The sequence below is a fragment of the Haliotis rubra genome, unplaced genomic scaffold, assembly GCF_003918875.1.
Source record: "Haliotis rubra isolate DU_JTF1 unplaced genomic scaffold, ASM391887v1 Scf169, whole genome shotgun sequence".
NCBI lineage: Eukaryota > Metazoa > Mollusca > Gastropoda > Lepetellida > Haliotidae > Haliotis > Haliotis rubra.
The window spans coordinates 967,883-983,711 of record NW_025765658.1 but is presented as its reverse complement, the minus strand read 5'-3'; the positions used below and the strand labels follow the sequence as shown (position 1 = coordinate 983,711).

The following is a 15,829-nucleotide window of genomic DNA, read 5'->3' as shown; positions in this document are numbered from 1 at the left end:
TTCCTGTGATCCCCGAAACCTACCAGGGAAATAAGGTGTCACTAGCACTAATTAGTCTCGGCACAGAGAGTGGGCAATCAACGAGGGCTTCCAGGTGTTGAGTAGTGATGGGGCTCTCGGGGCTTAATGAGTTAACACAAAACAAATAGTTCACATGATATGAATGGTTTGTTCTCATCTTTCAAGCAGCCACCTTCAGTAAACATGAATGTACTCTCAAATAATGAATTTTATAATGGGTCAGTAGAGTTAATGTTTCTTTCTCTCTTGTTGTTTAATTCTGCACTCATCAATATTTACGCTATATGGCGGCGGTCTGTAAGTAATCGAGTCTGGACCAGACAATCCAGTGATCAACCGCCTGAAACTCAATCTATGCAACTGAGATACAATCACATGTGTCAAACAAGTCAGTGAGCCTGACCACCAGTGATCCCGCTTATGACTAGGATGGGTTGTTGAAGACCAATTCTAACCTGGACCATCACGGGTTGTTAGAGTTTCTGTGTCATCATGGCATCAGCAAAGACATGTGAATTCTTGTATGTTTCTTTAAGGGGCAGGGATAATATGACATGCTATGCATCTGGGTCACTTAGCATGGGAGTGAAACTTATCTCACTATTGGAACAATGAAGTTGAAATAATTACTTGTATCTAATCTTCAGACATCTGCCACAACCATATTACAATTTTATTCTGGTCATGCATTTACATCCACACATATTCTCATTTCCAGTTTACAGCCTACAGAATAGAAAGGCATTTCGCTCACACTAACTGCACCTTTCTTGCAATTTTCACCTGCCAGTTCTTTATTGGGAACTTCAAACATTTAACTTACTTTACATCAATATAGTTACTTCATGAGATCATGTGCTATACTCAAAACTCTGTCACTGGTAGATAAGTAGTAGGAAGCTACAATGTATTACCATCTGACATACCTGCTGTGCTTGTGGGAGTTGTTGAAATTATTGTTGATACTTGTGCTTGTGTGGTGGATGTTGAGTAACTTATGCAGATGCATATATTTCAGTTACAGGTCAGTGGAGCGTTTAGGAAGTTATAGTACTTGGTAAATGATACTCATAAATATGGTAGCAAAATATTCTTGGTTTTGACAGAAATACTAAACCACTCCTCTGGATTCAAAGACTGGAGGAAATGCATTCATTTTCTCAGCCAATGGTTGTTATGTAAATCATATGTACATTTCTTACAGTATTCCAAGATGTCATTATTTGACTTTCAGAATCAACCAATGTTCTAAACCAACACAATGGCCTCTTGTTATGTCATCTCAAAATGTTTAGATAAACTTGAACAAGTCAGCACTAACCTAAACACTGTCCTTGACATTCCTTGGGTTTCAGACTAAAACAAGAGATAAGAGCCCTTATTCTCGAAACGTTTGTAGCCCTAAGAATTCTTAACTTTGATCGTAGCCAATGTGTTAAGAATGGGCTTAAGAAGTTCGTAGGGCTATGAACGTTTCGAGAATAGCTAGCCAGAATCTTATCTCGAGAAGGTAGATGATTTCCTAATATCAAGTTGTCACACGAGTAAATAAATGAATATTATTAATCACATCTGCAGTAATTCAGTCATATTGGGATGTCACTTGATGACGATAAAGAATATCCACATAAGAAATCTGTTGAGAGTCTGCGAGAAGAAGTCATGATCAATGACTATCATTAAAACACCTTTTTCACATTTCAGAGAATCGCATCCCAGCTTCAAGCACTACCATTGAGACAAACAGCAGCAATGTACGTTTCAATGTGAGTAATGACACCACAGTTCACTCCTGTCCAGCTTTCAAATGTAACAGGAGACTAAATATGTGTCTGCATGCATTTGAAACATAAATGTGGACCAAGGCCACCAAACTTTTCAGAACCACCACACCACCTCTGCACAAGATACATAGGAGAAGTAACTAGACTAATTTATGACCTGATGGAACATACCGAAACATATCAAATCCCTGGACTACTCCTATTGATTGACTTTGAGAAAGCTTTTGACTCGGTTGACTTGAAATATATTCTCAATGTTCTCAATTTCTATCACTTTGGACCAGATTTGATTCAATGGGTAAACCTTTTCTATCATGATATTGAATCCAGTGTATTGGTTAATGGCTTTGCATCACCCTTCTTTAAAATAACCCGGGGCTGTCGTCAAGGGGATCCTCTATCGCCTTATATATTTTTGGTTTGTGTAGAAATTTTGGCCTTAATGATAAAAAATAATAGGTATATAAGAGGAATAAAAATTGATAATATTGAATACATTATGTCACAATTTGCTGATGATACGACGATGACACTGGATGGTTCTGAAAGATGTCTTTATGCTGCTTTAAATACATTACAATTCTTTGCAAGATTCTCTGGGCTAAAAATTAATATTGAAAAAACAAAGCTAATTTGGATAGGATCAAAAAAGAGATCAAGACTAAAATTATGCAAAGACTGAAATTTCGACTGGTCTCATACTGAATTTACACTTTTAGGTATTCATTTTGACATAGATTTAGAAAGTATGGTTGAAAAAAATTATTCTGATAAATTGTCTCAAATTACGAAAGAAATGAATACCTGGTCAGCACGAACACTCACTCCCTTTGGAAGAAACACAGTTTTGAAATCACTCCTGCTTCCAAAATTAAATCACTTATTTGCTTCACTCCCAAACCCTCCAGATCATGTCTTAGATAAGCTTCAAAAGCTATGTTTTAGATTTATTTGGAAAGGAAAACCAGACAAAGTTAAAAGGGACATTATTACATCTCTCCCTAAACATGGTGGATTAAAGGTACCAAAAATCAAAGAGACAATTGCGGCCCAAAAGCTTGGATGGGTAAGAAAACTATTACAAAAATCAAATAAGTGGGACTATCTTTTTCTTAGAAAGATAACATGTGAAATTTACCTATGGTCTGCAGACAGCAATTATATTAAAAATGTTGTTACTCCAACCTTAACCAATCAGTTTTGGAAGGATGTGTTACTTGCTTGGGCTTGGTTCACATCTAAGCAAAAAGATACTATTACAAGTGAATTTGAAATCCAGTCACAGTCTATCTGGTGTAATGATGACATATTGGTTGATAACAAACCTATTTTGTATAAATATTGGTACAACAAAGGGAGTTATGTTTGTATCTGACATGTTGACAGCAGAAGGAAATTTCTATCCTTTGATGACTTTATAGATCTATATAAACTCAGAACAAATTTCCTGACCTTTGAAGGGGTCAAACAAGCAATTATTACATACATGTTAAAGATAAATATTTCACATTCTACAACTTTGAGCATTAAACCGACATACCCTTTTAATTTGTCTAAACTAAAGTTCAGTGAAAAAGGTAGCAAATATTTCTATGAAAAACTCCTATGCTCTAAATTAAAAACAGAACACTATAATAAAAACTGGGATAGCTTGAATCTAAATCTCCTACCAAAGGACTGGGAAATATTTAATATTATCCCATGGAAGTGCACCTATAGTATTGATCTAAGATGGTTACAATACAGAATTATCCATAATATTCTACCTACAAAACAGCTTTTGTTTAAGATCAAGTATATAGACTCTCCCATTTGCAGTTTCTGTAAATATAACATTGAATCAATTACCCATCTATTTTGGGACTGTGAAATTGTGCAAGATATCTGGAAAAACCTCCAGTCATGGCTTTTAACTGACTTGAATATTCCGTTATATTTCACAAAACAGAATGTCTTACTTGGAATTAGAGGAAAAACATAATAATCCAATTAATGCCACAATACTTGTTGTAAAGCAAGTTATCTTTAGACACAGCAGAAATTCAACTGTACCCTTTATCAGTCATGTGAAAAGGGAGATAATTAAGTATTATGACATTACAAGATATGTCTATTCTTCCTCTTGTGGTGTTGACAAATGTTTCTCCTTTTGGTCATCTCTACATACACTTTTCCAGCACTATAAGGAGAGGGATGAATGATTTTGTCTGTCATCCTTATTTCATATAGATACAAATTGAATGCATATCCACCTGTACATTCATATGTATCTACATACATACATACACACATATACGTACCCGTACATACATACACATACATACACATACATACATACATACATACATACATACATACATATGTACATACACACACACATACACACATACATACATACATACATACATACACACACACACACACACACACACATACATACATACATACATACATACATACATACATACATACATACATACATACATACATACATACATACATACATACATACATACATATATACATACATACATACCCATACCCATACCCATACATACCCATGGCATCATGGTATCTGATGCCATTTGCAGACTTTTTTATAGAAATATCATTGATTGCTTTTGTAATCTTGTATATCAGCACAATTGTACCTATCAATGTCATACGTTGACCACATGTACTGTACCTATAACTCTGACTTGCTACATGAATCAAAAACACCTTGACATAGCACATATTCAGGCACAACACATGACATGCCTAAATAAATGTACCTCTCACCTCTCATTGCATGGGAGAAGTTTCGTAACAAGTTTTCATTTTGTGAATGAATCCCTAAGTGCCTCGGGCTAGTCATCTAAATCAGCAGATGTCATTCACAGCTGGTTAGAGTCAAATGTCAAAGGATACACTTCTTTAAATTCCACACTATTCAAAAAGATCACATAAATTACATCTAAGTATTAATCCCTAACTTAAACATGTCATGATTGGTCAACATACCACCAACCTATAGTACAGAACATATATTAGTAAGTACAAATATCAGTCAATAAGAAGTGTAAGTACCTTTTGGTATATCTCTTGTTCTATCTGGCTAAGCTTCCGCATTAAGTCAGAAGATGCATGACAGCATCGTATACAGTCTATTTGCATAGTCTCTCAAGAGAGAGTGGTAACAAATAACATCACTGGAAAGATACTTTACTTAAATGTGAACATCCAATTTTATACCACCTACCTGATCCTTTGTGGGTTGATAGATTTATGGCAGATGTCCCTGGGAATGTCACGGGCACAGTCATTGAAACAGGCACTAATGCTGGTGACATTGCCTGTACTTGACTTTCAGAAAGAACGCTTCCTAGTCCTAGGGATGATGACAATGTTGGGGTTCCAGACTGTGAGCCTGTTATACTTCCTGAGAATGATTGTGGTGCTATATCGGAGGATGACATTTGTCCACTTGAATACATTCCACTGGTTGATGGCTCTGATGATGCCATGGACATAGTCAATGAAGCCGTCCCTGTCTCACCAGCCTTAGATGTATCAGTAGAGATTGCAGAAGATGCCAGTAACTGACTCTCAGAAGCCACATTTCCTGAGTCAGCTGATGTGGACAATGCTGGTGTTCCTGATAATGTACCTGCTAAGCTTCCTGAGAATGTTTGTGGTGCTATATCAGAGGATGACATTTGTCCTCTTAAAGACATTCTGCTAGTCCATGACTCTGAAGATGCCATGGACATTGTCAATGAAGCAGTCCCTGTCTCGCCTGCCACAGATATATCAGTAGAGGTTGCAGAAGATGCCAGAAGTACTTGACTCCCAGAAGCCACATTTCCTGAGTCAGCTGATGTGGACAATGCTGGTGTTAATGAAAATGTGGCTGCTAAGCTTCCTGAGAATGTTTGTGGTGCTATATCGGAGGATGACATTTGTCCAATTGAGTACATTCCGCTAGTCGATGGCTCTGAAGATGCCATGGACATTGTCAATGAAGCAGGCCCTGTCTCGCCTGCCACAGATATATCAGTAGAGGTTGCAGAAGATGCCAGAAGTACTTGACTCCCAGAAGCCATATTTCCTGAGTCAGCTGATGTGGACAATGCTGGTGTTACTGTTAATGTGGCTGCTAAGCTTCCTGAGAATGTTTGTGGTGCTGTATCGGAGGATGATATTTGTCCACTTGAATACATTCCACTGGTTGATGTCTCTGATGATACCATGGACATAGTCAATGAAGCAGTCCCTGTCTCACCTGACATAGATGTATCAGTAGAGGTTGCAGAATATGCCAGAAGTACTTGACTCCCAGAAGCCACATTTCCTGAGTCAGCTGATGTGGACAATGCTGGTGTTCCTGATAATGTACCTGCTAAGCTTCCTGAGAATGTTTGTGGTGCTGTATCGGAGGATGACATTTGTCCACTTGAATACATTCCACTGGTGGATGTCTCTGATGATACCATGGACATAGTCACTGAAGCAGTCCCTATCTCACCTGCCACATATACATCAGTAGAGGTTGCAGAATATGCCAGAAGTACTTGACTCCCAGAAGCCACATTTCCTGAGTAAGCTGATGTGGACAATGCTGGTGTTACTGATAATGTACCTGCTAAGCTTCCTGAGAATGTTTGTGGTGCTATATCAGAGGATGACATTTGTCCAATTGAGTACATTCCGCTAGTCGATGGCTCTGAAGATGCCATGGACATTGTCAATGAAGCAGGCCCTGTCTCGCCTGCCACAGATATATCAGTAGAGGTTGCAGAAGATGCCAGAAGTACTTGACTCCCAGAAGCCATATTTCCTGAGTCAGCTGATGTGGACAATGCTGGTGTTACTGATAATGTACCTGCTAAGCTTCCTGAGAATGTTTGTGGTGCTATATCGGAGGATGACATTTGTCCTCTTAAAGACATTCCGCTAGTCGATGGCTCTGATGATGCCATGGACATTGTCAATGAAGCAGTCCCTGTCTCACCTGCCACAGATATATCAGTAGAGGTTGCAGAATATGCCAGAAGTACTTGACTCCCAGAAGCCACATTTCCTGAGTCAGCTGATGTGGACAATGCTGGTGTTCCTGATAATGTACCTGCTAAGCTTCCTGAGAATGTTTGTGGTGCTGTATCGGAGGATGATATTTGTCCACTTGAATACATTCCACTGGTTGATGTCTCTGATGATACCATGGACATAGCCACTGAAGCAGTTCCTGTCTCACCTGCCATAGATGTGTCAGTAGAGGTTGCAGAATATGCCAGAAGTACTTGACTCCCAGAAGCCATATTTCCTGAGTCAGCTGATGTGGACAATGCTGGTGTTACTGTTAATGTGGCTGCTAAGCTTCCTGAGAATGTTTGTGGTGCTATATCGGAGGATGACATTTGTCCTCTTAAAGACATTCCGCTAGTCGATGGCTCTGATGATGCCATGGACATTGTCAATGAAGCAGTCCCTGTCTCAACTGCCACAGATATATCAGTAGAGGTTGCAGAAGATGCCAGAAGTACTTGACTCCCAGAAGCCACATTTCCTGAGTAAGCTGATGTGGACAATGCTGGTGTTCCTGATAATGTACCTGCTAAGCTTCCTGAGAATGTTTGTGGTGCTGTATCGGAGGATGATATTTGTCCACTTGAATACATTCCACTGGTTGATGTCTCTGATGATACCATGGACATAGCCACTGAAGCAGTTCCTGTCTCACCTGCCATAGATGTGTCAGTAGAGGTTGCAGAATATGCCAGAAGTACTTGACTCCCAGAAGCCATATTTCCTGAGTCAGCTGATGTGGACAATGCTGGTGTTCCTGATAATGTGCCTGCTAAGCTTCCTGAGAATGTTTGTGGTGCTATATCAGAGGATGACATTTGTCCACTTGAATACATTCCACTGGTTGATGTCTCTGATGATACCATGGACATAGTTAATGAAGCAGTTCCTGTCTCGCCTGCCACATATACATCAGTAGAGGTTGCAGAATATGCCAGAAGTACTTGACTCCCAGAAGCCACATTTCCTGAGTCAGCTGATGTGGACAATGCTGGTGTTCCTGATAATGTACCTGCTAAGCTTCCTGAGAATGTTTGTGGTGCAGTATCAGAGGATGACATTTGTCCACTTGAAGACATTCCGCTAGTCGATGGCTCTGATGATACCATGGACATAGTTAATGAAGCAGTCCCTGTCTCACCTGCCATAGATGTATCAGTAGAGGTTGCAGAATATGCCAGAAGTACTTGACTCCCAGAAGCCACATTTCCTGAGTCAGCTGATGTGGACAATGCTGGTGTTCCTGATAATGTGCCTGTTAAGCTTCCTGAGAATGTTTGTGGTGCTATATCAGAGGATGACATTCGTCCACTTGAATACATTCCACTGGTTGATGTCTCTGATGATACCATGGACATAGTCACTGAAGCAGTTCCTGTCTCGCCTGCCACATATACATCAGTAGAGGTTGCAGAAGATGCCAGAAGTACTTGACTCCCAGAAGCCACATTTCCTGAGTCAGCTGATGTGGATGCTGGTGGACAATGTTTGTGGTGCTATATGGATGACATTTGTCCAATTGATACATTGCTAGTCCTGCTGAAGATGCCATGGACATTGTCCTGAAGCAGGCCCTGTCTCGCCTGCCACATATATATATCAGTAGAGGTGCAGTATGCCAGAGGACTCCCAGAGCCATTTCCTGGAGTCAGCTGATGTGGACAATGCTGGTGTTACTGTTAATGTACCTGCTAAGCTTCCTGAGAATGTTTGTGGTGCTGATCAGAGGATGACATTTGTCCTCTACCAGACATTCCGCTAGTCGATGGCTCTGAAGATGCCATGGACATTGTCAATGAAGCAGTCCCTGTCTCAGCTGCCACAGATATATCAGTAGAGGTTGCAGAAGATGCCAGAAGTACTTGACTCCCAGAAGCCATATTTCCTGAGTCAGCTGATGTGGACAATGCTGGTGTTCCTGATAATGTGCCTGCTAAGCTTCCTGAGAATGTTTGTGGTGCTATATCAGAGGATGACATTTGTCCACTTGAATACATTCCACTGGTTGATGTCTCTGATGATACCATGGACATAGTTAATGAAGCAGTTCCTGTCTCGCCTGCCACATATACATCAGTAGAGGTTGCAGAATATGCCAGAAGTACTTGACTCCCAGAAGCCACATTTCCTGAGTCAGCTGATGTGGACAATGCTGGTGTTCCTGATAATGTGCCTGTTAAGCTTCCTGAGAATGTTTGTGGTGCTATATCAGAGGATGACATTCGTCCACTTGAATACATTCCACTGGTTGATGTCTCTGATGATACCATGGACATAGTTAATGAAGCAGTTCCTGTCTCGCCTGCCACATATACATCAGTAGAGGTTGCAGAAGATGCCAGAAGTACTTGACTCCCAGAAGCCACATTTCCTGAGTCAGCTGATGTGGACAATGCTGGTGTTCCTGATAATGTACCTGCTAAGCTTCCTGAGAATGTTTGTGGTGCAGTATCAGAGGATGACATTTGTCCACTTGAAGACATTCCGCTAGTCGATGGCTCTGATGATACCATGGACATAGTCCCTGAAGCAGTCCCTGTCTCACCTGCCACATATACATCAGTAGAGGTCACAGAAGATGCCAGAAGTACTTGACTCCCAGAAGCCACATTTCCTGAGTCAGCTGATGTGGACAATGCTGGTGTTCCTGATAATGTACCTGCTAAGCTTCCTGAGAATGTTTGTGGTGCTGTATCGGAGGATGACATTTGTCCACTTGAATACATTCCCCTGGTGGATGTCTCTGATGATACCATGGACATAGTCACTGAAGCAGTCCCTATCTCACCTGCCACATATACATCAGTAGAGGTTGCAGAATATGCCAGAAGTACTTGACTCCCAGAAGCCACATTTCCTGAGTCAGCTGATGTGGACAATGCTGGTGTTACTGATAATGTACCTGCTAAGCTTCCTGAGAATGTTTGTGGTGCTATATCAGAGGATGACATTTGTCCAATTGAGTACATTCCGCTAGTCGATGGCTCTGAAGATGCCATGGACATTGTCAATGAAGCAGGCCCTGTCTCGCCTGCCACAGATATATCAGTAGAGGTTGCAGAAGATGCCAGAAGTACTTGACTCCCAGAAGCCATATTTCCTGAGTCAGCTGATGTGGACAATGCTGGTGTTACTGTTAATGTGGCTGCTAAGCTTCCTGAGAATGTTTGTGGTGCTATATCAGAAGATGACATTTGTCCTCTACCAGACATTCCGCTAGTCGATGGCTCTGAAGATGCCATGGACATTGTCAATGAAGCAGTCCCTGTCTCAGCTGCCACAGATATATCAGTAGAGGTTGCAGAAGATGCCAGAAGTACTTGACTCCCAGAAGCCACATTTCCTGAGTCAGCTGATGTGGACAATGCTGGTGTTCCTGATAATGTACCTGCTAAGCTTCCTGAGAATGTTTGTGGTGCTGTATCGGAGAATGATATTTGTCCACTTGAATACATTCCACTGGTTGATGTCTCTGATGATACCATGGACATAGCCACTGAAGCAGTTCCTGTCTCACCTGCCATAGATGTGTCAGTAGAGGTTGCAGAATATGCCAGAAGTACTTGACTCCCAGAAGCCATATTTCCTGAGTCAGCTGATGTGGACAATGCTGGTGTTCCTGATAATGTACCTGCTAAGCTTCCTGAGAATGTTTGTGGTGCAGTATCAGAGGATGGCATTTGTCCACTTAAAGACATTCCGCTAGTTGATGGCTCTGATGATGCCATGGACATAGTCACTGAAGCAGTCCCTGTCTCAACTGCCACAGATATATCAGTAGAGGTTGCAGAAGATGCCAGAAGTACTTGACTCCCAGAAGCCATATTTCCTGAGTCAGCTGATGTGGACAATGCTGGTGTTCTTGATAATGTGTCTGCTAAGCTTCCTGAGAATGTTTGTGGTGCTATATCAGAGGATGACATTTGTCCACTTAAAGACATTCCGCTAGTTGATGACTCTGAAGATGCCATGGACATTGTCAATGAAGCAGTCCCTGTCTCAACTGCCACAGATATATCAGTAGAGGTTGCAGAAGATGCCAGAAGTACTTGACTCCCAGAAGCCATATTTCCTGAGTCAGCTGATGTGGACAATGCTGGTGTTCCTGATAATGTACCTGCTAAGCTTCCTGAGAATGTTTGTGGTGCTGTATCGGAGGATGACATTTGTCCACTTGAATACATTCCACTGGTGGATGTCTCTGATGATGCCATGGACATAGTCGCTGAAGCAGTCCCTGTCTCACCTGCCACATATACATCAGTAGAGGTTGCAGAATATGCCAGAAGTACTTGACTCCCAGAAGCCACATTTCCTGAGTCAGCTGATGAGGACAATGCTGGTGTTCCTGATAATGTACCTGCTAAGCTTCCTGAGAATGTTTGTGGTGCTATATCAGAGGATGATATTTGTCCAATTGAATACATTCCACTGGTTGATGTCTCTGATGATACCATGGACATAGTCAATGAAGCAGTCCCTATCTCACCTGACATAGAAGTATCAGTAGAGGTCACAGAAGATGCCAGAAGTATTTGACTCCCAGAAGCCACATTTCCTGAGTCAGCTGATGTGGACAATGCTGGTGTTCCTGATAATGTACCTGCTAAGCTTCCTGAATATATTTGTGGTGCTATATTGGGGGATGACATTTGTCCACTTGAATACATTCCACTGGTGGATGTCTCTGATGATACCATGGACATAGTCACTGAAGCAGTCCCTGTCTCGCCTGCCACAGATATATCAGTAGATGTCGCAGAAGATGTCAGTAACTGACTCTGAGAAGGCACATTTCCTGAGTCAGCTGATGTGGACAATGTTGGTGTTCCTGATAATGTACCTGCTAAGCTTACTGAATTTGTTTGTGGTGCTGTGTCGGAGGGTAACGCTGTCAATAAGGCAGTTCCTGTCTCACCAGCCATAGATGTATCAGTAGAGGTCACAGAAGATGCCAGAAGTACTTGACTATCAGAAACATCATTTCCTGACTCAGCTGTTGACAACATTGGTGTTCCTGACAATGTGCCAGCTACGCTTCCTGAATATGTTTGCGGTGCTGTATTGTAGGATGACATTTGTTCAATTGCAGACATTCCACTGGTTTGGGTCCCTAAAGCTGTCAAGGTTGGTATGATGGCTGATGGCAGGAAGAAAGTTTCAGCTGAAGCATTACAGATTTCCATCACAGAATATACATAGTAATGTCACAAATGTAGATTATCTACTAGCATTAAATCTGGACAGATGAACTGCGTGACTAATGTGTTCAATCAACTATGTTAGTGTACATTTTAAGGCTCTATCAACAAGAAATTGGACCAAAGTCTCACGAATAGTTGAGGAAGATGTCTTTTGCTGCAGTAAGTTCTATATATCCAGCTATGCTATGGTAGGCTGTAAACGAACATCAAATCTGGGCCAGGCTAATCAGTGGTTGTTGACACTATAAGCAATGTATCACAAGCCACAGATTATAGCAATTCAGTTCCCATATTGACTCATAATCTCCACCTCGGCTTCTAAAACAGAACTCTACGTAATCTAATGCATCCTTTGCTAAACAAATGAGCCTTTAAAACTGGATAAAAGCATTTCTGACTTGAAAGCACTCCAAGCAAATGTCACAGAAGATTCAATGCTAAATAGTTTGGCTAACATACTAAACTAGAATATAGCATCTTGATGGCTTTAAACAAAGTATTGCTCATTAAAAAAAACAAAGAATTGTGACAATGAGTGTCTTTAAAGCATTTTACCATGCTTGTTGGTTAATTTATTTTGATACTATACAAATGCATACTAGGTTTGCACTAGTAAATATTGTAAATCCAGAAGAAAAGAGTTAATGTTTAATAAATGCAAATAATATCACTAAACACTCACAACACAGCTGGGAGAGTAGACAGGTTCATTCACACATAGCATAACATGACCTCACACTTCAGTACATTTCTGTAACACCAACAAACATATAGGATCACTCTTGATAAATTGTCTGGTATATTTTACATATTTAGAAAAATGTCTTCTCCATAGGAGAATATGCATACAATTTGTGCATTTTCTAGTTGTGACATGAGCACATCTAAAAATCTAGTTATGGTTTTTCATTTCTTTTCTTCACTTGTTTTTCATTAAGTTTTATTGTTTGTTGTGGTGTATTTAACCTGGTTATGCTCCACCTATATAATGGTGGTCTGTAGATTATCCAGTGATTGACACAATGAGCATCAACCCACACAATAGGGATACTATGACATGCATCAACCAAATCAACAAGCCAAATCACCCAATCCTGTTAGTTTCCTCATATGACAAGCCTGTCTTGCTGAGTACCTGTTCTAACTTTAAACGACATGGGCGGCATGGGTGGCATGGGTGGCATGCATAAAAAGGGTAACTCTATACCATTTTGTTGACATCAACAACATAAGTGATTTTCCTATATGTGAATTCATGTTTCCCTTGAAGAAGGAAGGAAGCTATCATCTAGCCTACCATAGTTTCATGAAACAAGAAACAAAAGATGTGTAACTTCTATGTCTAAATGCAATAAATGTCTACACAGGGTCTAAACAAATAAAGCATTAATAAGAATACAATAATTCTAAGCAACAATATTAGGGTTCTATGTCATGCACTGTGCTGTTAAATCTGTCAATGTGTGACATGGTTAAACACATTTCTAAGGTTAAATAGGACAAATAATGAAAATATAAACACAAACATTTTGCATCTCAATTTTTACACAGTCATAAAATAGAAAAGTCTTCACATCAATATGAATATTGCTTTTACTGTATTCTTTATACAAGCAACATTTTCATTATCAGCATTGTATTATTTATCCTGTATCCATATTCAATTACTGCATGTAAAATGTGAGATGACTATCCTTATGAATCTCTTCATCTAGTTGGATATTGTAATCCAGATTTTATATTTTATTGAAACGTGCCTGGTTTGACATTGCAATTTATGTAACAATATTTCTGATAGACTTTGTTACATTCTGTTCCAAAATGGACCTCTGGAAATGATTAAACAAAGAGAACATATCTTACCTGATGTTGTGAGCATGGTTGTTGATGGTGTAATAGTTGAAACTGAAGATGATGGTAGCAGCACAGCCTCAGCAATTTCTCTGGTGCTATTCTTAAAATTCCAATATTCAAATTCTAAAGGTGCAAAGACATCTTCTGTAACAGACTTTCCAACATAAAACTTGCTTGAAACGGTCAACAGACTTGAGTTCCTTCTTATGAAAGTCATGGTTTCTGCCACGAGCTTGCCATCAAAGTAGAGAGACAATCCAGTCTGAATACTCCATGAGAACTCTATAGAAAAAGAAAGTGTTTACTGAGAATTGTGTTGTGGTGACTGTCCACACCTGGGTCGTGGTGCTCACAGTGCAGTAGAAGCGCTTGTCTCGGATGTACATTGCTACACCATACCCAGTACTTTCCTCTCCTCCATTGGAAAAAATAGTCATTGTGCTTCGTATCTCTCTGATCTTCAAATTGAAGCCAATGGTGAACCCAAGTGAACATTCAGTGGGATTCCACAGGCAGTTTCTAGGGAGGTTGCTGAAGTCAATGTATTGGTCTACACCATTCAGAAGACATGCTTTAGAGACACCATTCAAGCCCTGTACCAGAGTTGGGTTACCAATTACAGTAATGCTCAAGTCCTTTGTCACAAGCCTGTTGTTGGTTATCTCAAGGAAGATGTATTCTACTATTACAATGTCCGTTTCTGAAACAGTAACATGTGAGAACTTAATTCTAATTATTTATTAAATAAGATAGATACAACAGTATCTAAAGTTTATTTTTCTGTGGTTCAACTTTTGCATGACAACAAATTAATTATGAAAAATATATATATATACAACTAATCTGTTGTGATGAATCACAGAAGACAATACACCCTTTACAACATCAGAATGTAATCTATTAGTAAACTGGCAACAGTTTAATATCGGGTACTTATAGATTGTTGAATGGCCAAACTAAAGGATGCCCAACAGGTGCTTTTAATCTGTGTAGGTTTTCTTTTTTCATAGTAACACACCTCAATATTCAAAAAACTTAAATATTAGGGATTATGTAGCCAGATATCAAACAAACTTTACTCAGGTGGTCCTCCCCGTACAAAATATAACAAACCGTGCAACAAGTATTTGTCTTTATTATGTTAAATAATGCATCATCATGATGTGCCACAGATATTGTGGCAGACATGGTAGAAATAAAGTCCCAGTAGACAGTACAAGATAGCAACAGACATGGTAGAAATAAAGTCCCAGTAGACAGTACAAGATAGCAACAGACAAGGTTTGTTGATACGACTGAATGGCTAAGGATGGTCACTTTATCACTGGTCGTTAGGGTCTGATGATATTCTCAAACACTTCTTTTAGGTAATCTAGAACCTGCCACACAACACTTGATAAATGTAATTCAACAATAACAGAATGTAATGTGTACACTTGCCCGTGTTATAGGTATATGAATATTATATGGTGGTCTAGTCAAAATCCAGGACTCATAAATGTCATGCTAGAATTAGACTTACGACTTATAGGAACCCATGACGTCCCGCCACTAAGACAGCGTTCCACAGGATTGTTGACGTTGACAAAGCCATTGCCGTAACATGCATTGTCAATGAAACAGATGTCTTCCTGAATGAATTGAGGAAAATTTGTAAGTTAGCATGGATTCAAAAATATGTCTGCAATATATTGGTGACACAGGCTTTACACACAGAATTCACTTTGATGAGCAAATGTTTTAATCACTTGACAACATTTCTTGCATCTGATGAGTGCTTGATCTAAAGTTTATTTGCTTCTAATGACATTCTAAACAGAGCATTATATTAACTAAACAAGGACTTTCCTACCCTGTTTTGAAATGTGATGGAATCAGAACATGAACCTATTTCACATC

At 39.8% G+C, this 15,829-nt stretch overlaps 1 protein-coding gene across 1 annotated transcript in view; it reads right to left on the bottom strand.

Annotated features, from left to right (window-relative positions):
- The window catches only part of LOC124272358 (mucin-4-like), a 45,534-nt gene extending 31,277 nt beyond the window's left edge, over positions 1-14,257 (bottom strand). The window contains exon 1 of the mRNA XM_046707529.1: positions 13,940-14,257. Coding sequence (XP_046563485.1) covers positions 13,940-14,147 — 208 coding nt within the window. The 5' untranslated portion in view covers positions 14,148-14,257. The remainder of the gene's footprint in view (positions 1-13,939) is intronic.
- Positions 14,258-15,829: the final 1,572 nt, after the last annotated feature.